Source organism: Abrus precatorius, unplaced genomic scaffold, assembly GCF_003935025.1.
Source record: "Abrus precatorius isolate BTA unplaced genomic scaffold, Abrus_2018 Scaffold7, whole genome shotgun sequence".
NCBI lineage: Eukaryota > Viridiplantae > Streptophyta > Magnoliopsida > Fabales > Fabaceae > Abrus > Abrus precatorius.
In genome coordinates this window covers 23088744-23112696 of record NW_020874417.1, presented here as the reverse complement: position 1 = coordinate 23112696, position 23953 = coordinate 23088744, and the positions used below count along the sequence as shown (strand labels likewise).

At 34.0% G+C, this 23953-nt stretch overlaps 1 protein-coding gene, 1 non-coding gene and 2 pseudogenes across 3 annotated transcripts; 3 read left to right on the top strand and 1 right to left on the bottom strand.

Moving 5' to 3' along the window:
• Positions 1 to 6209: 6209 nt before the first annotated feature.
• LOC113870856 lies at positions 6210 to 7243 on the bottom strand (annotated as a pseudogene).
• Positions 7244 to 9113: 1870 nt separating this feature from the next.
• On the top strand, positions 9114 to 9186 carry TRNAV-CAC. Its single transcript has one exon. It is a non-coding gene; the product is annotated as a tRNA-Val (tRNA).
• Positions 9187 to 13672: 4486 nt separating this feature from the next.
• Positions 13673 to 16791, top strand: LOC113871642 (annotated as a pseudogene).
• Positions 16792 to 21668: 4877 nt separating this feature from the next.
• On the top strand, positions 21669 to 23485 carry LOC113872921 (F-box protein At1g55000). 2 transcript variants are annotated; one of them, XM_027510811.1, is made up of 3 exons: positions 21673 to 22143; positions 22652 to 23025; positions 23056 to 23347. In XM_027510811.1, coding segments are annotated over exons 1-3 (810 nt in total). In that variant the 5' UTR covers positions 21673 to 21708; the 3' UTR covers positions 23057 to 23347. The 2 variants fall into 2 exon arrangements, with proteins under 2 accessions (XP_027366611.1, XP_027366612.1); XM_027510810.1 differs by having other exon boundaries at positions 21669 to 22143; positions 22652 to 23485.
• The last annotated feature ends 468 nt before the right edge of the window (positions 23486 to 23953 follow it).

The window sequence follows — 23953 nt, the reverse complement described above, 5'->3', positions numbered from 1 at the left end:
CCTAATTTTATAATATTAATTATTAATAATTACATAAATTTAAATGTAATTTCATGTGTGTATTTTTTTGGATATATGTCGTGAATATGTATGTGTATATATATATATATATATATATATGTGTGTGTGTGTGTGTGTGTGTGTGTGTGTGTCTGTGTGTGTGTGTGTGTGTGTGTGCCTGCGCGTGTGTATGCGTGACTCGTTGGGCTGAAATGGGCTAAGTGCCTAAGTACAGGGCGAGATACTGGGTTGTTCTCGCTGCAACGAGAGGATTCTTGCTGTAGCGAGAGGGTCCTGGGAGGAAGGACCAGAACTGTCGCCTTCTCGGTATAGCGACAAAGCGACAATTTGGGGTGCATTTCTGGGTGCAGTCTCACTGTAGCGAGATTCTGCAAAAAGCAGAGTGTAGTTTTCTCTGATTTTTTAGCAGTAGTGAGAGGGCGTGTCGCTGCAGCGAGGTCTTGCTGTTGCGAGAGTGTCGCGACCAGAAAAAGATTTAAAGGGGGTTGGGGTTCGAGGAGAGTAATTTCTCCCTCTCACTTCAAAATCCCTTCGATTCTCTCACTCCCAAACCCTATTCCATCAATTAATTGCCTCCAAAGTTGTTCAGGAGCGAGATTAGAGCTTGGATTTGTGTGCGGAACGCTTGGAGGTGAGTTTTAAACGGTTAGAGTTTTTGTTTTCCTTCCCTTTCTCTGTTGTTGGTAATTTTTGGGGTTCTCATGGAATTCTTCCATGTGTTTAGGCCGAAAGCCGTGTGGGGAGCATTTTCGTAGTTGAGTTAGCGTGTGGGTCTTCAATCCAAGGTAAGGGGGAACTCTATCCTATTCTTTTGTGCATGAATTATTGATATTCTTCTGAATATTGTGTTGTGACTGAGTTAGTGGGTAGGAAATTGCTGAGAAATGTAATGTGGGCCATGTGCCGTGATATGTGAACAATATGTGTGTTGATACGAAATAGAGGGATTTGGATTATATGTAAATGTTGTGTGATAGAATGAGTGTGGGCACTTGTGCCATATATTTGAATGAATATTATGAAAATGTGGGCCTAAGGGCCGTGTAATATGAATGATAATTGTAGGCTGTGTGCCGTGTGCAAGTATGACTACTGCAGGCGTGAATGAAATATGTGTGAATGGGCGTGTTAGCGCCTTTGTAATGTGCTGTGAATGGTTCAGCGATACATTGGGGATGTGAGAGATGAGGACGGTAGAAATACCTTGGGGAAGAGGGAGTGGTGGTAACATCGACTGCGGAACAGGTGCACCACGGGCCACACACTCTCTTCCTGACTAGACCTCTTACCATTATCTTTCCTGAGCGACCCGTCACTGCCCACGTGGTATCCGTGAGGCGGGGTAACCGACGGCCATTCATGGTGTAAATCTGTGATCACAGTGCTATAGTGAGTGCAGCTGTTGTGCATATGCACGAGTTTGTGTATTGTGCTTGTGAATATGAAATGCTGCCTGTGATTGTATTTGCTAAATGTATTGGTAATGTGCTGGAGGTGAGACTCTATGTTGACTATGCGCTTTTGGGTAGTGTACAGTACTCACCCTTACATTCATTTTTCAGGTAACAAGGACGATCAACACCGGACTCAGTGAAGGAACGGATGGACTGCTATATGACATAGAATTTATTTTAAAAATGTTGTAATTGAACTAGTCCTATAGCAGTTATTTGATATTAATTTGTAATCCTTCACTTATTTTGAAATCTTTTATAAAAAATTTGGTTATTCGATTTGTCAAATTATTATTTAAGTGGAATTAAATTTAAGGTGTTACATAAACTGTATGATGGAACTGAAAGAAGAATGCATTTTATGTCCTTGCAAGATGACCCAGGTTTGCTCCTTGTATTGCAAAATTGTTGAGAAAATCTAAATAAATATTTATATATATATATATATATATAAAGAATCAAAATGAATATTTTAAAAAAAATAGAAAGGATCCCATTGAAGCGGCTAATGCCATACATATTGTCTGTATATCTGGTTGTACATATTGCATAGTATCATAAATAGCCATTCCGGGTATTATCCACCCACCCGAAGAATTTATAAACAGATACACATCTCTGTTATATTTTTCTATACCGAGAGAAATAGTAGAATGCCAGTAAGTTGATTCGATAGTTCACTATCGACCTCTTGGCCTAAAAAAGGTAATCTTTCTCAATAAAGTCGATTGATTAGGATTTAATCTTATACCTTAAAAGTCGTACATGCACCTTTTGATGCTTACAGTTCACTAAAAATCATATAAACAAAAAGGAATCAATGTGTCTATTTCAACCCTCTTTCTGTTTTCATAATGGACTCTTTCGAATTTTTAACAAAAAAAAATGTACTAAATTTATTGAACTAACTTCTCATTGATGTATTGCTTTCATCGAGATCGAACCCAAATCACAATGTAATTTTCTTGTTTCTGAATGGACTTCCTCAATTCTTTTAGGTTTCTTTTCTACTCTAAGTAAGGATAAGGATCTGCTCGATTTTTATTTGCACATATAGGACAAATATTAAAATATCATGTCTTTTTGTTACAACTTATCTCTTCTCTGAATTTATTATTTCATTTTTTCTGTAAAATATATGATATGATAGAAGTAGTAATTGTGGATATATTACCAATTGGTTTGTTACTAAACAAAGTCTAAATACTTCATTTTATTGGTCCAAGCAAGCCAACCATAAATTATTTTGAATTTTGAATAGTAATCTGGATACCCCCTCCAAAAAATAAAAAAAATCGATCGAATTGCACTTCATTACACTTCACACTCCAAATTTTTTATGATTCAATCATTCTTTTTTGGTGGTGAAAGAGAGGATATCTCAATCGGGGGGAGAATGGGGAAATCCCGTATGACCAAATATATCTGACAAGTCGCACTATTTATCAATCCAAGATGCATTTCCTTCTCCAGGACTTCGAAAGGTTACTTTTGGAACACCAAGGGGCATAAAATAGAGAAAAAAAAGAAAATAAAATAATATATTTAACTTTAGTGTTGAAACGTAAGAATGAGTTTATTGTGTTAAAAAAATTTTGCTTTTATTATATTGTATTTTTTATAAATCATAAAAAAGGGAAGAGTAAAGATAAAGATAGAGTAAAGTTGTTAAGAATGGGTCCTTGGATGATAAACGAATATGTTTACATTTACATATTTAAATACTCATAGAGAAAATTGTCAACCTGCCTTCCCACCATTGCGTATTCTTACTTATCGGGTATAGAATAGATCTGCTTCTTCTTGTTCCTACAAATATGATTGTTCCACTATTACTAAACACTATTACTAAAAAACTAGAACAAAGATTAATTCTTTCTCCGAGATAATCTACTAAAAGGTAAAAGGTGAGAATCCATACTATAGTTTTTTCCAATGCAATAAAGTTACATAGTGTCTATTTTTTGTTGATATAAGGGGTATTTTCATGGGTTTACCTTGGTATCATGTTCATACTATTGTATTAAATGATCCAAGCTATTTGCTTTCTGTTCACATAATGCATACAGCTCTGGTTGCTGGTTGGGCTGGTTCGATGGCTCTATATGAATTAGCAGTTTTTGATCCCTCTGACCCTGTTCTTGACCCAATGTGGAGACAGGGTATGTTTGTTATACCCTTCATGACTCGTTTAGGAATAACCAATTCGTGGGGCGGTTGGAATATCACCGAGGGGACTATAACAAATCCGAGTATACATTAAGATTAAATATGTATAGTATATAGATTTATACATTACAATTCTAAAATATTGCATTATCTAAAAAATTAGATTATCAAAGTCAATTTGATTAAGTAATTAGGAATTACTTATTTCTAAATAAATGTCTAATTCTACATTATATAGAATAATTATTTATAGCATATAGAATAATTATTTCTAGCCATTAAATTGGTTTTAGTTATAGTAATTCTAAATAAATAAATGGATTGCTTGTTTAAAAAAAACTAAGATGAAAAAAAAAGTCGACCATTCGAGTATTCCAAATTACATGAAAAAATTATGGAAGTAGGAGCATCCAAAATAGATATATATGTGGTATATATCTATGTATATTGAATTGTGAATACAGAGATAATAGAATCATTTCTGATTCAACTAAATAGGGGTATCCAATATAGATGAAAGAAAATCAATCAAATAGGAAGAAACATTTTTCAATATTAGAATTAGTATCTAATGAATTGAACAGTTCCGACATAATTCTTATAATATAAATGAATCTCATAATATAAATGAAAAAAACATTCGAATGAGATTCGAATCTCAAAGAAAAGAGAGGGGATATGACGAAATTGGTAGACACTACGAACTTAATAGGATTGAGTCTTGGTATGGAAACTTACCAAGTGAGAACTTTAAAATTCAAAGAAACCCTGAAATTCACAATGGGCAATCCTGAGCCAAATTCTATTTTTCGAAGACAAAGAAAAGCTCAGAAAGAGAGAATAAGAAAAATGGTAGGTGCAGAGACTCAATGGAAGCTATTCGAACAAATGGAGTTGACAATTTTTTCCTCTTTGTTAGGAAAGGAATCCCTCCATTAAAATTCCAGGAATGGATGAAAGATAATATATATACATATAAGTGCTGAAACACTATTTCAATTGATTAATGAAAACTCTAAATCTTCATTTGTGAATATTTCTATTACAAATGAAAGATGTGAATCAAATTAATTCCAAGTTGAAGAAAAAATGGAATATTAATTGATCAAATCATTCACTCCATCATAGTGTCATAGATCCTTTGAAAAACTTATTAATCAAACGAGAATAAAGATAGAGTCTCATTCTACATGTCAATACCGACAACAATGAAATTTATAGTAAGAGGAAAATCCATCGACTTTAAAAATTGTGAGGGTTCAAGTCCCTCTATCCCCAAAGGGCCTGTTTAACTCTCTAATTATTTATCCTATATCCCCTTTTTTTATTCATTATTTATGTGTTTTATTCAGTTTATTCTTTGACAAATGGATCTAAGTGTAATTTTTTTCTTATCACAATCATAAGTTACAAGTCATGGAATATGTAGAGTATCTTTGGAATATGGAATTGAATATATATATATATATATATATATATATATATATATATATATGATACACATAGAATTTTTTTTTATGATAAACGTATAAATGAATATTTTATTTTTTGGCAAGGAATCATCATATGAATGATTAATAATACAAAACCATTACTACTACTGATACTGAAATTTATTTACAAAGTCTTTTTTTTTGATTTAGTTGACATAGACTCTAGTAATCTCATAAAATAAAAATGAAGCTGATGCATCAAGAATGGTCGGTATAGCTCAACTGGTAGAGCAGAGGACTGAAAATCCTCGTGTCACCAGTTCAAATCTGGTTCCTGGCACATACTCATACAAATATATGCTCTAGATCATCATATATCTATTTATTTTATCTATCTATGTGTTTGGAGATATACTCTTTTCTAGATGATTCAAGAATACATGTATGCTTTGGGTATATTCTCTGTATATAGTATATTCTCTGTATATATATATATATATAGTGTAAAAAAAATTAGTATGTAAAAAAATAAAAGAAATTTTTCGATTTTGTTTCCTTTTTTTCTGCGCTCTAAAAAAAATTTATTATTTCAATAATATTTGAATGGTTAAATTAGTTGGTTGAAAAACCAAAAATTCTAGTCTAGGGAAGTTCGGAGGGAGGGAGGGAGTGGTAATAGTCACAATTCATCTAAGATGCATTACAAATAGAATCGGGCTCACTTCTTTATATTTTCTTTGAAATTTGTATTTTCTTTATCTCCTTTGATCTTACTTTTTCTTTTTCATGGCCATATAATTGAAGTTGATGTGCACGTTACATAGTTCACGATGTAGAACTTTTTAAGTTCATCCTATTGGTTTCGCTCATCCAAAATCGAAATAAGTATCGGTTCCATTTTCGAATCTCAAAGAACCCTTACCCAAATTTTTTTTTTATCCCTACATTATATTGTCTTTTTTATGAATTTTGTGATTTATCACATCCACAATAATATATGAATGAGACCTCAATTATTATTTCTGGTTTAATTTCAATTACTTTGTCTGATCCATAAAAAGAATGTACAGATATTCAATTCAAGGAATATCGGGGGTTGTAGAAGTGCGGATTGGTTTTTTATTTTTCTTATTTAGTGAGCATCTTGTATTTCATAAAAATTTGGGGCGATATAATCTTTACGTAAAGGCCATCCTAGCCAACTTTCGGGCATTAAAATACATTTCAAACACGGATGATTATCATAAGAGATTCCCAACATATCATAAGATTCCTTTTCTTGAAAATCCACACTTTTCTAAACCCAGAAAATCGAAGAAATTCTAGGATTTTTTTCTTGAAACAAATACTTTTATGCATATCTCTTCGGGTTGATTTATACCATATTCTATTCTCGTAAGATGATACACACTAGCTAATAGTCCCCCTGGTACTACATCATAGGCACATTGGGAATGTAGAAAATTGTAACCATATACATATAAAATGACAGCAATGGAATGCCAATCTTCAGGCTTTATTTGTAAAGTCTCTATTCCTTGGTAATTGAAACCCAAAGATCTATGAATTAGTCCATGTTTGACTAGCCAAGCAAACAAACGACCTTGCATTTTTTTACTTATCCTGTATTTTTTGTATCAGTTTGGTATTAGTTTTTCCCATTTACATTACGATACAATTTATAAAAATGGAATTGCTATTTAATTTATTATTGTATTGTATTTTAAACAAAATGATCCTGTCTAATTCACTACTTCGTGGGAGGATACTGAACTTTTTTTTTTTTAATGTGTCAGAGGGTATCTCCAAAGTAGATGCCGATTGATAGAATAATCCTTGACCGTAATTGCTAGTATAAGTACTGCATCCACCATGAAACTTGTGATTGGTAGTAAAACACCTATTCTCTCGTTGAGAACTCATTTTATCTTCATAGATTTCTCGACATATTTTCTTACGAAGTTTTGTTATAGCATCTATAATGGCTTTTGGTTTAGGTGGACAGCCTGGCAAATACACATCTACAAGAATTAGCTTATCCACACCCCGAACAGTACTATAAGAATCAGTACTGAACATCCCCCCCGTAATTGTGCAGGCTCCCATAGCAATAACATATTTTGGTTCGAGCATTTGCTCGTATAATCGAACTAAAGAGGGAGCCATTTTCATAGTTACTGTGCCCGCTGTTAAAATTAAGTCTGCCTGTCTAGGACTCGATCATGGTACTAGTCCATAACAATCAAAGTCGAATCGTGATCCTATTAATGAAGCAAATTCAATGAAACAACAACTGGTAACATAAAGAAGCGGCCATAAACTGGATAGTCTTGACCAATTTGAAAGATCATTTAATGTAGTTGAAATAACTGAATTTTTTGTTGTTCGATCAAGTAAGGGAAACTCAATGGAAATCATAACTGTCTCAATATTTTTTTTATTGTCTAAATAGTCAAGAATTAAGACCATTCTAATGCCCCCTTTCGCCATGCATAAACTGAACCAACAATTAGGATAAGCACGAATATGAAAGCTTCTATAAATACGGATACTCCTAATACATCGAAACTCATTGCCCATGGATAAAGAAAAATTGTTTCAACATCAAAAAGAAAAAAAAAACGAGAGCAAACACATAATAACGGATTCGAAATTGTAACCAGGAATCGCCTATTGGTTCTATTTCTGATTCATAACTAGAAAGTTTCTCTGGTCTTTTGCTAATCGGGGCTAAAATTCCAAAAATTAGAAATGCTAAAATAGGAGTAAAGCTTGATATTATTAGAAATTCCCAAAAAATATCATATTCGTAAAGCAGAAACATAAATGACTCCTATGAATGTGGAAAATATACTGGGTTAGTATTAATTATTAGTCGATTTGAATGAAAATTGGAGAATGATTATTCTATTAATGATTATTATAGTAATGAATATCTATAGAATAATAAATATGAAATATATTCTAAATAGAAATGCTTTTTCTAAAATAAATAAAAAAAAATGAAATTATTTCCAAAAAAAATGAGACTAGTATTCGAATATACTAATATTAGTATTATTTTATCAAATATTAATATATTCTTAATAGAAATTTAAGAATTCTTTCTATTATATTACTAATACTACTAGTAATATTTAGTAATAGTATTAGTAATGAGAGATATTGGATACTAAATATTATTAGTATCCGTAGAAATATTAGGGCTATACAGACTCGAACCGTAGACCTTCTCGATAAAACAGATCAAACTGATTATTATCGAAATAATTTGAATTGTTTTAAAAACCTAACGTGCATTTTTTTCTTGCATTGGGCTTTTTCATTAACTGATAGAAATAACAGTTAGTCCACTATCTTTTTTCTTGACAGAAAGAATAAAGATATGATTCCTTGTGCTCTGATTTTTTATTTGGATTACAATCTAAGAGCACTACCAAAGTGTTTCAAAGAAGGGTTATCGTGACATAGGTCTGCTTCTAGCCTAGATCAACTTAAGTTAAATGGATTCTTTATCTACCCTCTAAAATGAAAATATCAAATACGAAATGAAACTTCATACACCTTAAAGTTCATAAGATAGGAACAAAGGATAATTTTTTTTTAGGTTCCTATACCCATTATGCTTAGCATTGAAGAGGAGTGAGTATTGACCTTATCAATATCTCAAATCAATAATAGATTCTATTTTACGTCTAAATCCTTTGTCAGGATTTTGTTCTCTTGTTCCTTAAAATAGAGTAAGACATGGATTTATTAATAATAAGATAAACTCTTTTGATTACAAGACGGACTCCTCTGAAAAAAAAAAACATTGGCACACGTGTAAAAGAGGTGTTCTACCTAACTGAGCTATAGCCCTTGTACTTTTAATACATATTTTATCATATTATGTAGATAATTTCTTGTCAAGATGAATATTACATGATCCAATCCCTTTGATATTGCGTTGGTATTGCTTATAAGTAATATTCGATTTATAATCTATTGATCTGATCGATAGAGACTATTTTTTTTCTATTTGGGGTGATAAATAACCTACTTAACTCAGTGGTTAGAGTATTGCTTTCACACGGCGGGAGTCATTGGTTCAAATCCAATAGTAGGTAAGGTATAGTTAGAACTTATTAGATACCAGAGTCAATGGTATCTAATAAGTTGTTCTGTTCACCTTTTTTCTATCTTTTCTTATTGTTTTATTGAATTTTTATTTATTTCTTTTTTTAGAATTATTCGGACGTACCAACTTGTTACGAAATCATATTGATAGCCTTTACTCATGTTCTAGCTCATCTGAGAGCTAGATTTGCCTCAATTGTTTGTCTCTTGCCTTCAGCCTTATTCAAAATAGCTTCTGCTATTTCAAGAGTTTGTTGTGCTTCTTGTGGATCAATGTCACTACCCTTCTCCGCATCATTTACTAAGACAGTGATCTCATTATTGCCTATTCTAGCAAAACCGCCCATGAGAGCCATCGTTAACCATTGGTCGTTAAGGCGTATTCTTAAAATACCTATATCTACAGCTGTGGCAATAGGCACATGATTTGGTAATACTCCAATTTGTTCGTCATTCATAGATAAAATTATTTACTTCACTTCTGAATCCCAAACAATTCGATTGGGGGTCAGTACACAAAGATTTAAAGTCATTTCTTCAATTTGCTCTCCATTTCTAAATTCACAGCCTTCGCAGTAGCTTCATCGATATTACCCACTAAATAAAAGGCTTGTTCAGGAAGACCATCTAATTCTCCAGAAAGAATCAATTTAAACCCTCTAATTGTTTTTGCTAAACCAACATATTTCCCCGGCAAACTGATAAATACTTCTGCTACAAAAAAGGGCTGTGATAAGAAACATTCAATTTTTTGTGCTCTTGCTACAGTTAAATGATCCTCCTTGGATAATTCATCCAACCCAAGGATAGCTACAATGTCCTGAAGTTCTTTGTAACCTTGTAAAGTTTATTTAACTCTTTGTGCAGTTTCATAATGTTCTTCATTAACGATCTGAGGTTGGAGCATAGTTGACGTTGAATCTAAAGGATCCACTGCTAGATAGATACCTTTGGCCGTTAATCCTCTTGATAGTACAATAGTAGCATCTAAATGTGCAAATGTCGTGGCAGGAGCAGGATCGGTCAAATCGTCTGTAGGTACATAAACTGCTTGAATAGAAGTTATGGACCCTTCTTTGGTAGAAGTAATTCTTTCTTGTAAAGAACCCATTTCAGTACTAAGGGTGGGTTGATAACCCACAGCAGAGGGCATTCGACCCAATAAGGCAGATACTTCAGATCCTGCTTGGACGAAGCGGAAGATATTGTCAATAAATAGAAGTATGTCTTGCTTATTGACATCTCGAAAATATTCTGCCATAGTTAGGGCAGTTAAACCAACTCTCATACGAGCTTCAGGCGGTTCGTTCATTTGACCGTATACTAGAGCTACTTTTGATTCTACAATATTTTGTTCATTAATTACTCTGGATTCTTTCATTTCCATGTAAAGATCATTTTCCTCACGAGTACGCTCACCTACTCTACCAAATACGGATACATCTCCATGAGCTTTGGCAATGTTATTGATCAATTCCATAATGAGTACCGTTTTACCTACACCAGCTCCACCGAAAAGTCCTATTTTTCCTCCACGGCGATAAGGGGCTAAAAGATCTACTACTTTTATTCCTGTTTCAAAAATGGATAATTTTGTATCTAATTGTATAAAGGCAGGCGCAGATCTATGAATAGGAGATATTGTGCGAGTATCTACAGGACACAAATTATCAATAGGCTCCCCAAGTACGTTAAAAATTTGTCCTAGAGTTGCTTCACCGACTGGAACACTTAGAGGAGCTCCCGTGTTAATCACTTCCATTCCTCTCATTAGACCATCTGTAGCACTCATAGCTACAGCTCTAACTCAATTATTTCCTAATAATTATTGTACTTCAGAAGTCACGTTAATTTGTTGACCAACAATATCTCGACCCTTAACTACTAGAGTGTTGTAAATATTAGGCATCTTCCCTGGGGGAAAATCTACATCTAATATTGGACCAATTATTTGGGCGATACGTCCCAGATTTTTTTTTCAAGCGCATAAACTTCAGGACTAGAAGTAGTAGAATTTATTCTCATATGAAAATATATCCTTTTTTTTTTTTGAATAATTTTGAAATCAAAAATAAATGTTCAATAACAAAGCAAGTTGATCGGTTAATTCAATAATAAATAAGAAATGGGAGTTAGTACTCTATTTTCTTGGTACCATCCAACCAATCCAATTTAATTGTTTACTTATTCAATTTCAATGATTGAATTTTCTAGTTTACCCAAGTCATTTTGAAAATTTCAATTGGATCAAATCTTTTGAAAGTCTTTCATTTGTCTATAATGATAGACAATACCATCTATATTCTCTATCGAATTCGAACCTGAACTCTCTTTACTATTCATTTTTTCTATCTCATTAGCTTTCCTTCCTATGTCATCAGCAGACGATTTATACCTAGCATATTTTTTTACCTATTTATTTCCCCCTTTTCGAGGGGAAAGTCTGTCTATTTTTACATCTAGGATTTACATATACAACATATATCACTGTCAAGGTCAAGAGTGAATTTTATATTATTTAGATTAGGTATTTCGATTCAAAAATAAAAACAAATAATAAAAAAAGGGATAAGAGATTCAAAATTTGAAGAAAAAAAAAGGGATTGGGTTGCGCTATAGATATGAAAAAGTATACAATAATGATGTATTTGACAAATCAAATATCATAGTTTAATAACGAACTTTTTGAATTAATTGATAATATTTGTTGATTATTTGTGAAAGATTCTTGTGAAGTGAGATATTTTATTAACTCCTAAGTCATGTCGAGTAGACCTTGTTGTTTCGAGAATTCTTAATTCATGAGTTGTAGGGAAGGATTTATGTCACCACAAACAGAGACTAAAGCAAGTGTTGGGTTCAAAGCTGGTGTTAAAGATTATAAATTGACTTATTATACTCCTGACTATGAAACCAAAGATACTGATATCTTGGCAGCATTCCAAGTAACTCCTCAACGCGGAGTTCTGCCTGAAGAAACAGGTGCCGCGGTAGCTACTGAATCTTCTACAGGTACATGGATAACTGTGTGGACCGTGGGCTTACCAGTCTTGATCGTTACAAAGGATGATGCTACCACATCAAACCCGTTGTTGGAGAAGAAAATCAATATATTGCTTATGTAGCTTATCCCTTAGACCTTTTTGAAGAAGGTTTTGTTACTAACATGTTTAATTCCATTGTAGGTAATGTATTTGGGTTCAAGGCCCTGCGCGCTCCAAGTTTGGAGGATTTGCGAATCCCTACTTCTTATATTAAAACTTTCCAAAGTCTGCCTCATGGCATCCAAGTTGAGAGAGATAAATTGAACAAGTATGGTCTTCCCCTATTGGGATGTACTATTAAACCTAAATTGGGATTATCCGCTAAGAATTACGATAGAGCGGTTATGAATGTCTCTGCGGGGGGCTTGATTTTACCAAAGATGATGAAAATGTGAATTTCCAACCATTTATGTGTTGGAGAGACCGTTTCTTATTTTATGCCGAAGCAATTTATAAAGCACAGGCTGAAACGGATAAAATCAAAGGGCATTACTTAAATGCTACTGCAGGTACATACGAAGAAATGATAAAAAGAGCTGTATTTGCCAGAGAATTGGGCGTTCCTATCGTAATGCATGATTACTTAACAGGGGGATTCACTGCAAATACTAGCTTAGCTCATTATTGTCGGGATAATGGTCTACTTCTTCATATCCACTGTGCAATGCATGTAGTTATCGATAGACAAAAGAATCATGGTATGCACTTTCGTGAACTAGCTAAAGTGTTACATTTGTCTGGTGGAGATCATATTCACGTTGGTACCGTAGTAGGTAAACTTGAAGGGGAAAGGGAGATCACTTTAGGTTTTGATGATTTACTACGTGATGATTTTATTGAAAAAGATCGAAGTCAAGGTATTTATTTCACTCAGGATTGGGTTTCTCTACTTGGTGTTCTGCCTGTTGCTTCAGGAGGTATTCACGTTTGGCATATGCCTGCTCTGACTAAAATCTTTGGAGATGATTCTGTACTCCAATTTGGCGGAGGAACTCTAGGACACCCTTGGGGAAATGCACCAGGTGCCGTAGCTAATTAAGTAGCTCTTGAAGCATGTGTACAAGCTTAGAATGAGGGACGTGATCTTGCTCATGCAAGTAATGAAATTATCCGTGAGGCTAGCAAATGGAGTCCTGAATTAGCTGCTGCTTGTGAAGTATGGAAAGAGATCAAATTTGAATTCCCAACAATGGATACTTTGTAATCCAGTAATTATTGTTTGTTCTATTAATAATTAATTGCAATTAAACTCAGCCCAATCTTTTCCTAAAAGGATTGAGCTGAATACAATAAAAAGATACTTTTTGTATATATTAAAAATACTTATTATTTTTCTATAGAATACTTATTATATATATATATATATATATATATATATACATTACAAAGGGTAGAAACGAGCGATATTTTAGTGGGTAAATTAACGCGTCAAATGGTGAAAGAATCCTCGTATTCCCCGGAAGATAGATTATTACGAGCTATACTTGGCATTCAGGTATCCACCTCAAAGGAAACTTGTCTAAAACTACCTAAAGGGTAGAAACGAGCGATATTTTAGTGGGTAAATTAACGCCTCAAATGGTGAAAGAATCCTCGTATTCCCCGGAAGATAGATTATTACGAGCTATACTTGGCATTCAGGTATCCACCTCAAAGGAAACTTGTCTAAAACTACCTATAGGCGGTAGGGGTCGAGTTATTGATGTGAGATGGATCCAAAAAAAAAGAGGTTCCAATTATAATCCAGAAATGATTGATATATATATATATTACAGAAACGTGAAATTAAAGTAGGCGATAAAGTGGCCAGGAGACATGGAAATAAGGGTATCGTTTCAAAGATTTTGTCTAGACAGGATATGCCTTATTTGCAAGATAGAAGATCAGTTGATATGGTCTTCAATCCATTAGGGGTACCTTCACGAATGAATGTAGGATAGATATTTGAATCCTCACTCGGGTTAGCGGGAAGTATGCTAGATAGACATTATCGAATAGCATCTTTTGATGAAAGATATGAATAAGAGACTTCGAGAAAACTAGTGTTTTCTGAATTATATGAAGCCAGTAAACAAACATCGAATCCATGGATATTTGAACCCGAGTATCCGGGAAAAAGCAAAATATTTGATGGAAGAACAGAGAATTCTTTTAAAAAGCTTGTTCTAATGGGAAAGCCTTATATTTTGAAATTAATTCATCAAGTTGATGATAAAATACATGAACATTCTAGTGGACATTATGCACTTGTTACGCAACAACCCCTTAGAGGAAGGGCCAAACGGGGAGGACAATGGGTAGGCGAAATGGAAGTTTGGGCCCTGGAGGGTTTTGGTGTTGCTCATATGTTACAAGAGATGCTTATTTATAAATTGGATCATATTAAAGCTCGCCAAGAAGTACTCGGTACTACGATCATTAGAGGAACAATACCTAAACCTATGGATGCTCCAGAATCTTTTCGATTGCTCGTTCAAGAACTACGATCTTTGGTTATGGAACTGAATCATTTCCTTGTACTTGAGAAGAACTTCTGGATTTATAGGAAGGAAGCTTAATTGAACTGAATCAGAATTTTTATTCTATGATTGATCAGTATAAACATCAACAACTCCAAATTGAATTAGTTTCTCCTCAACAAATAAGTGCTTGGGCAAAAGAAAAATCCTACCTAATTGAGAGATAGTTAGGGAGGTAAAAAAAAACCTATACTTTTCATTACAAAATCAATAAGCCTGAAAAAGATGGATTATTTTGTGAAAGAATTTTTGGGCCTATAAAATGTGGGATTTGTGCTTGTGGAAATTATCGAGTAATCAAAGATAAAAAGGACGATCCCAAATTTTGTGAACAATGCGGAGTAGAATTTATTGATTCTTGGATACGTAGATATCAAATAGGCTATATAAAACTGGCATGCCTAGTAACTCATGTGTGGTATTTGAAACGGCTTCCTAGTTATATTGTGAATCTTTTAGATAAACCTCTTAAAGTATTAGATGGTCTAGTATACTGCGATGTGTGATTTGATCAAAATTCCTATTGTACAGATTCCGAATGAGAAACTGTCATTCCATTTAATTGAATTAGGATGCCCTAAATCTGACATGTCTCTTGAAATAAGTAATATGAAGCTCAAAATTATGGATGTAATGAATACTCCCAAATAAAAGGGAATTGGTCTATGGTCGATTCAGTAACAAATAAATATGAATTTATAGTTGCACGTATCTCGTGAAAGAAAAAGAAATACTACTTTTGTGGAATTAACTATTCCATCTTTTTTAGAAAGAACTAAAATTATGTTCTAATAAGCAAATATATCATGGTGGCAAAAGCCTATCTATCGCATATAGGCTTAAGGACATCATAGCATAACCGTCAAGGTGACGTCTGGACCTAAAAGATCAAATGGAATGATACATAGACAAGGAAATCCCTTATGAATTCCAGGATACTCCCTTTAATGAATGATTCTATTTTAGGGAATTCCCCATTCGAAGGGGGATAGACTACTCAAGAATTTTACATTTCATTTATTTTCTGTCGTAATTGAGAATTGGATAAATAATTTAGAAAATATAAAAAAATAAAAAGAATGCATCAATGAAATGTTGATTAGTCTTTATTGAGAACTTGAGTAAAGAGTAAACCTTTTATTTTAGATTAAGGGTTTTATAGAATTTGAAAGTGGAAACCCTTTGCTTTATCGTTATTTGGTATAACTACTTGAGCCGGATGAGAGGAAACCTTCACGTCTAATTTTGAAAGAGGGAGATCCTATTGGATTGGTTCCTATCCAAATTTTTCGTTTGCTAGGCCCGTAGTTAAAAAACCCACTTTCTTACGATTACGAGGTCCATTCGAATATGAAATACAATCTTGGAAACACAGCATCCCTATTTTTTTTCTACCCAAGGTTTCAATATATTTCGAATTCGAGAAATTTCAAGTGAAGCGAGTGCTATCTGAGAACAATTAGTCGATCTGGATTTGAGAATTCTTATTGATTCTTCGTTGATAGAATGGAAAGAATTAAGAGAAGAGGGATCAATGGACAATGAAAATGAATGGGAAGATCAAAAAGTTGGAAGAAGAAAGAATTTTTTGGTTCGACACATAGAATTAGCTAAACATTTTATCCGAACAAATATAGAACTAGAATGGATGGTTTTATGTCTCTTACCAGTTCTTCCTCCCGAATTGAGACCCATTATTCAAATAGATGGGGGTAAGCTAATGAGCTCGGATATTAATGAACTCTATAGAGGAGTTATCTATCGGAATAATACTCTTATCGATCTATTAACAACAAGTAGATCTACACCAGGAGAATTAGTAATGTGTCAGGAAAAATCGGTACAAGAAGCCGTGGATACACTTCTTGATAATGGAATCTGCAGACAACCAATGAAGGACGGTCATAATAAGGTTTACAAATCATTTTCTGATATAATTGAGGGCAAAGAGGGAAGATTTGATACCATTGCGACGTGGTTATCACGCGTGACTCCTATTGTGTATAAAAGTGAACACGCGCATGTTACTTGAGACAATCCATCCCTGCGTTGCTACTATTATAAACAAAAGTGATTGTTCCAATCATGAAAGTTGCCATAAATGCTTTTGCGTGATTACTTTATTTTATAAAAGTAACCACGCCAGAAAGGAAAAAAATTCTATAAATATAAATTAGCTTAGAATTTTTGTATCTTTTGTTCATTTTTCAGTTTCATTTCATTTTCTTGTCTTGTGAGCATCTGAAAGAGAGATTAGGGACGAACACTAAGCTTCACATCTTGAGGAATCAGATTGAAGATTGGATTGAAGATGATTATTTGCTCATCTCCTTCTTCTCTTTCTTTCTCTTTTCACTTTGTAATGACTGTCTAAACTCTTTATAGTTAGGGATTTATGGATTTGAAATGGAAGTTTTGATTTGATTTTGGATCTGAACTTTGAGTATTTGATTGGATTGAGTAGTTAATTCTGTTAATAAAATAGTTGTTGGATAGAAATTCAATTTACTAAACACAGAGAAGTTTTTATCAATAGAAGTTGAATTTGTTTTTCAAATATGAATTAACTACCAAGATTATTGATTTAATAGGGATAAGTCATCTTAATTTTGCAATCTTATGGTTTCTAACTCTTAATGCCACATTTAATTGAATCAGATCTAAGGAATTAGGATGGTTGAATTGAATGTTAGGGTCATTGAGTTAAGGAATTAACCTTTGACTAATAATTTGTGAAACTGATTGTCAATCAATTCAAATGCTTGGATGTTCAGAACTTGATTGAGTTAATACTGAAGTTTTGGTGAAGTAAACCCCTAACTATGTTTCTTACATCTGTTTTAATCCAAAAATTCGTAACTCTAATTCTGTTACATTTTTTGAATTCTGTACTTATTGATTTGCTTCTAAATGTCACAAACTCCAATTAAATTGCATTAGACTCAATTAGTTGTTGAATTGTGAAATGATACTTGAGGAAACTATTCCTTGAGGACGATACCTAAGACTCAAACTTGATTCTAAGATTTTATAACTTGCTACAATTATACTAGTACACTTGCTAGTTAATTTTACTTTTAGTGCAACTGTTGACAAAGTGACACCTGGGCGAGAGGACAACTAGGATGATCCTATCTGCTCTCACTTGAGCGAGATTGATCTCATTTGAGTGATAACACTTCAGAATGCCTAATTTTGCATGACAACTTCTCGCTTGAGCGAGACACACTGCACCCAAAACTCTCAATCTCTCTTTTAGATGAGACTATATAGGTTCTCGGTCATACTCCCTAGCTTATCTCGTATACAACTCGCTTAACAACCAATCTCTAACCCACTCTGTACATCACACTCAACAACATTATAACATAGCACGACAATCACACTGCTCCTTATCCAGCAATCACACAACTTTTACATTCACATTCCAATATATGAATAATTCATACCTTTCAATCATACACAACACTATTCAAATATTATAATAGATACACATAAATATACAAATCTGACAATTCTTCCCCTGAAAATAAATTTTTGTCCTCGAAAATTTCAGTCTTGAGAGAAAAGATGAGGGTACTGCTCTCTTATTCGATCCTCCAACTCCCATGTTGCACCACTGATTACTGGATCCCAAACAACTTTCACTAGTCGAATTGACTTACCTCTAAGTTCCTTCACTTTAGTGTCTTCGATACGTGCAGCTGGAAGCTCAATCGAAAAGTCATCTCAAATTTGTACAGCATCTGGTTTAATTACACGAGTTGGATCTAGAATGTACTTCCATAACTGAGACACATGAAAGACATTATGCAGTCCTGCTAACTGAGGCGATAGTTGTTCGGAGAGCAAGTGTACCCATCGAGAAGTAATAAAGGGTTTTCAACTAAGTTCTCAAAATATCGTCCCACAAGAATTGTTTATCAATTACTAAGAGTTTTCCTAATTTATTTAAAACCAAGAATTTATAAAATCAAATGTAAAAACTACGACCAAGAAACACAAGGCACGTTTTGGTTAAACTTATTGGAGAGGAACCTAGGGCATATGAGTGTTCTCATTCAATCCTTTATGATATTCTTCTATTTAGATCTAAATCTGATTTCCTAGTGATTACTAATCATTCATACTAATACTATTAATACTCAATAGTCATGCAGTATTAATATTCTTTTCCCTAAGTTAATATCTCCAATGATCATGCAGGTTATTAATTTAGAAAAAGTCTAAGGAGCCTATGAATTTGTTAATTTAATAACGATTAGAAGATGAAGATTGGTTTGGTCTACCTAATCTTTCCTCTCGTTTTATCCTATAGATCTATTAATTACCCGAGGTACGATCGTCTGACGATGTAATTAATTGGGATGAAGAATTAGAAACGATAAGACAAATTCTAATCACAAAATGGAAATCATATTTGGATTCAAATATCACAATCCCATAAAATCATAAACGATAATTCCCATAGCTCTAGCTATGGATTTAGCTACTCATGTAGAAAGAAAGAACTAAAACAATCAATAACATATCCATAATGAAGCAGTAAAACAAACTAGAATAAGAATTGAATCTTCAGTCTTCAAGTATGGTCACTTGAAGCTCTAAGTTTCGCCATGTGTGTGCCAACGATCCTACGAGAAGGGTGGAAGTGATCCAAAATCTCAAAGAAAAGGTTTTGTGTCAATCTCAACTCTGCAAAAAAGGTGCTTCTCTATTTATAGAATTTTAACTCCTTCAAACTTGGGAAGTGTGGCAAATGCAAACAAGCACGGCCGTGCCTTATGGTTTAGCACGGCCGTGCATATTATCGAAGCACCCCCGTGCTCCCCTGGGCGTGCTTGTTGCTGTGAGGCTTTAAAGCCCATTCATTTGGGCTCAAAATGTACCCAAAATCTATTCGTGGTTTCTTTATCTTCAAACTGCACAATTAACAACTAAATTAGTGTAAAACCTAATTCAAATAAATGTCAAATATGAATAAATGGACTAGAAAAGAGGGCCTAATTACATACTTATCAATAGTGCCAATTCATAAGCTACGAGTCCTCTGCGATGCAAGATCTGATACGGCCTTATAAATTTAGGTGTTAGTTTCTTTGCCTTCAAAGCTCTTCCTACACTTGTAGTTCTTGATACTTTCAAGAATACGTGATCACCTACCTCAAACTCCAAATGTCTCTGACGCAGATCAACATAAGATGTCTGACGGCTGTGAGTCGCCTTTAATCTTTTTTGGTATAAGCTCAACTTGTTCCATAGTTTTCTGAAGCATTTCTGGCCCAACCATTAAATGAACTCCATCTTGAAACCAACAAACTAGAGTTCGACATCTTCTTCCATACAAAGCTTCAAAAGGTGTCATGCCGATGCTTGAATGATAGCTATTATTATAGGTAAATTCCACAAGAGGAAGCATGTCCTCCGAATCACCCTTTTGATCAATAACACAAGCTCGCAGTAAATCTTCTAAAGTCTGAATTGTTTGCTCTGACTGACCATCAGTTTGAGGGTGATAGGCTGAGCTCAGTCTTAGCTGGGTACTCAAAGCTTCTTGAAAACTCTGCCAAAATTGAGAAGTGAAGCAAGGGTCCCTATCAGAAATGATGCTAGAAGGTAGTCCATGCAACTTAACAATCTCTCCGATGTACAACTTAGCAAGTCTTTCCATGATATAGGTCATATTAACTAGCAAAAAGTGAGCACACTTAGTCAATCAATCAACTATGACCTGTACAGCATCATGATTTCTAACAGTCTTCGATAAATGGGACACAAAGTTCATAGTTACACTATCCCATTTTTATTCAGGGATCTTCATAGTTTGCAATTCTCCAGGCAGACAATGACGTTCTACTTTTGCATTTTGACAAGTCAAACAAGCCTTGACAAATATGGCTATTTCACCACTCATGCCCGACCACCAAAACATCTGTTTCAAACCTTAATACATTTTCGTCACTCTAGGGTGGAGATTTAAGCTGCCCTAATGTCCTTCCTCTAAAATTTTCTTGATGTCCTTCCTCTAAAATTTTCCTTCTCAACTCAGCTCCTCTAAGGATACGAACTCGATCTTGGTATCGCAGAATATCATCAACACCTCGATCGAAGCCAACTGCACGATCTGTGCCCAAGAGAAATATGATTCGACATAATCTAGGATCCCACAACTGTTTATTCTTAATCTCTTGTAAGAATTCATTGGTCACCACAATCCTGGCACAACTGATCTTTCCATGTGATATATCCATATGTAAGTTTATGTTTCGAAATTGCTCTCCCAAAAGAGACTTACTAACTCTTAAAGAGAAAGTTTGAATTACACTTCTGCTTAAAGTATCTGTCACTATATTAGCGTTGCCCGGATAGTATTATAGTTGAAACTCATAATCTTTAAAAAATTTTATCCAACACCTCTGCCTCATATTCAACTCCCCCCTTTAATCGAACAAGTATTTAAGGCTTTTGTGATCACGTGAAAATTTTATATTTATATAATTTTTATTTTTAAACATCGTGTTAAAATTAATTTTTCTTATTTTGTTGCTATATATATATTAAAGAAAGACGTCTTTTTAAATTAGCGTATAATATTCTTAATTAAATTTTTTTTAAGATAAAAATATAAAATAAAGAAAAAATTATAAAAATATGTAAATTATTTTAAATTAAAATTTTTAAAATTATCTCAAGAACTAGTTGATAAGTTATTCAATTTACCTCATAAGCAACATGATATATTTTAATTTTTTAAGTATTTAAAATTCTTAAAGAATTATATTTATATTCTATATTCTGTACATATAAATTTTGTAAATATTAAAAAGTTATAAAATAATTTAACAAAATAAAAAAAAAATTGAAAATATCTATATTAAATCACTGAGGACAATAAAATCAGATGTGGCCTTCTACCAGAGCCACACGGTATCCAATCGTGACAACTCCGATGGGCTGTTGTTGCGACGAAGACGATGGTGACATCCTTACGCACCTCGTGAATTCGAATTTCTCATCCCCTTCGTCTCCCGAAACCCTTTCCTCTTTTTCTTCTTCTTCTTCTTCTTGCACCGTTGTAATCTCACCCATGAATTCTCATTTCCCGGCACTGTCCTCCACCGACATTCTTCGAATCATCTTCCAGAAGCTTCCGATTCCCGATCTCGCTCGTGCGAGTTGCGTGTGCCGACTCTGGAACTCGGTGGCCTCCCAAAGGGACATGGTAACCACAGCTTTTCTTGCTCCTTGGAAATTGAAGGACGTCGTTGGCAACCCACTCTCTAGAAGCTTCTGGAGAGACAATTCACTCGCCAAATTCGCCATTTCTCATCGCGTTATGCGCGGCGACAGCGTTGCTAGTCTTGCCGTCAAGTATTCCATTCAGGTCCGTCTGCCACGTCTTAGGGTTTATATTTCTCATGCATTTAACTCAAAATGCCTTTCCTAATTAGTTTCCATTTAGTGAAATGCAATCAGTTATAGTTGAGTATAGTGTATTTTCAAGAATTTGGTTCCTCTAAGTTAAAGAGTGCACCAAAATTGCAGAATTATAACTGTTAATTAGAAAATTCATCTAAGATAAATAATGTTAACAAAATATACTTTTGACAAATGTTGGTTAAGGAATCAAAATTAGAAAGTGTTATTAATGCACTCTTATTGTGATTTCAAATACTGGTAAGACCCTATTGATTTTTCAATCAACGATTATAATTCCATATTTTCTTCTATAGAGTGGACCTTTCATTTAAAGGAGCCAAATCCTGTTTCAGTTTTTTGCTGCAAGCTAAATATTTTTCTTCTCTTGTTTATATTTTTTTACAAGTTGACAGCATGGTGACGAATTTGATTAATTGCACTGACTTTTTTATGATGTTTATATGTTTTGATAGGTAATGGACATAAAACGGCTGAACAACATGATGAGTGACCACGGTATATATTCAAGGGAAAGGTTATTAATCCCTATTAGTAATTCTGATATCCTTGTTGACAGAACATGCTTTATTGAGCTGGATGTTTATGCTAAACGAGAAGTAGCAGTGTTGTATCCCAACGATGTACCGGACAGGAGGACGACCTATGTATCAAACAGAATTTCCTCTGAAGAAAGCAACAAAAAGGTGCGTGATTCCTTGAAGAGAAGCATGCAGGTTGATAATGAAACTGCTCAATACTACTGGTCTGTTGGAAATGGTGATCCACGAGCTGCTTTTGCCGAATTTTCCGCCGACCTTCAGTGGGATAGGCAAGCAGGGCATTCCTAGTCTTTCTGAAGGTTCTACCCCAGTATGGAATAATTAAGAGGTTGGTTGGCAGGAAAATGGATAGCAAATGATAAGAGATTGGTTTCCAGGCAAATGGATAATAAATAGTTGAGGCTGTGTGGCTGGAAAGTGCTTTGCTTCCATTGGTCTCCTCTTAAAAAATCTATTCAGATTCCTCTGAAATACTGCTTGTTGTTAATAGACTATCATATTTGCTCTTCTCCATTGCAGATGAGCCTAAAGTCATATACTGCTGTGTGATAGATTTCAGCCACTAATGTGGTGAAGTGTGTCCAGAATCTGGGTTAATTGTAATTTGTTATAAATATTTATGAAAGAAGTTGATGCATTTATTTCTATCTGGTCATCTATGCTTAAATTTAATACAGAAACTTTGCAACTTCTTAGCATCCTCATATTTGCCGCTACGGATCAGAATTTATGCCAAGAATAGGTTGGTCAAACAAAACAATGGATAAGATGATGATGCATTATCTTGTCTTTGGATGTTTTTTTTTTTTTACCTCCGGTATTATGTTATGAGAAGTAATAGTGCGTAGGAAGAGATTGGGTATAATTTGAGCTTTTCAGAAGCTTAATTAAGATTATCCAATGACTTAATAGATAAGAGTGTGTGAGGAATCAGAATCTATCTATGAAACGAATGTTTGATATTCTATTCCCATTTTTGTCTTTATGGAATAGTTTGCACCTTTATAAATTTCTGCCTTTTGTATAAGTATTGTGCTGTCAGTTGCGAGAACCTTTGAATTGAGAATGTTGAATCGGTGTTACTGTTAACTCAAATTCTCCAACAGCAAAAAGATGATTTGATTGGTTTCATGTCAGTCACATGCCATCCTAGTACTATTGGTTACCACGGAATGTCCAGTTTGCAATTCGGTGTGAAACTCAAAAGCTTCAATC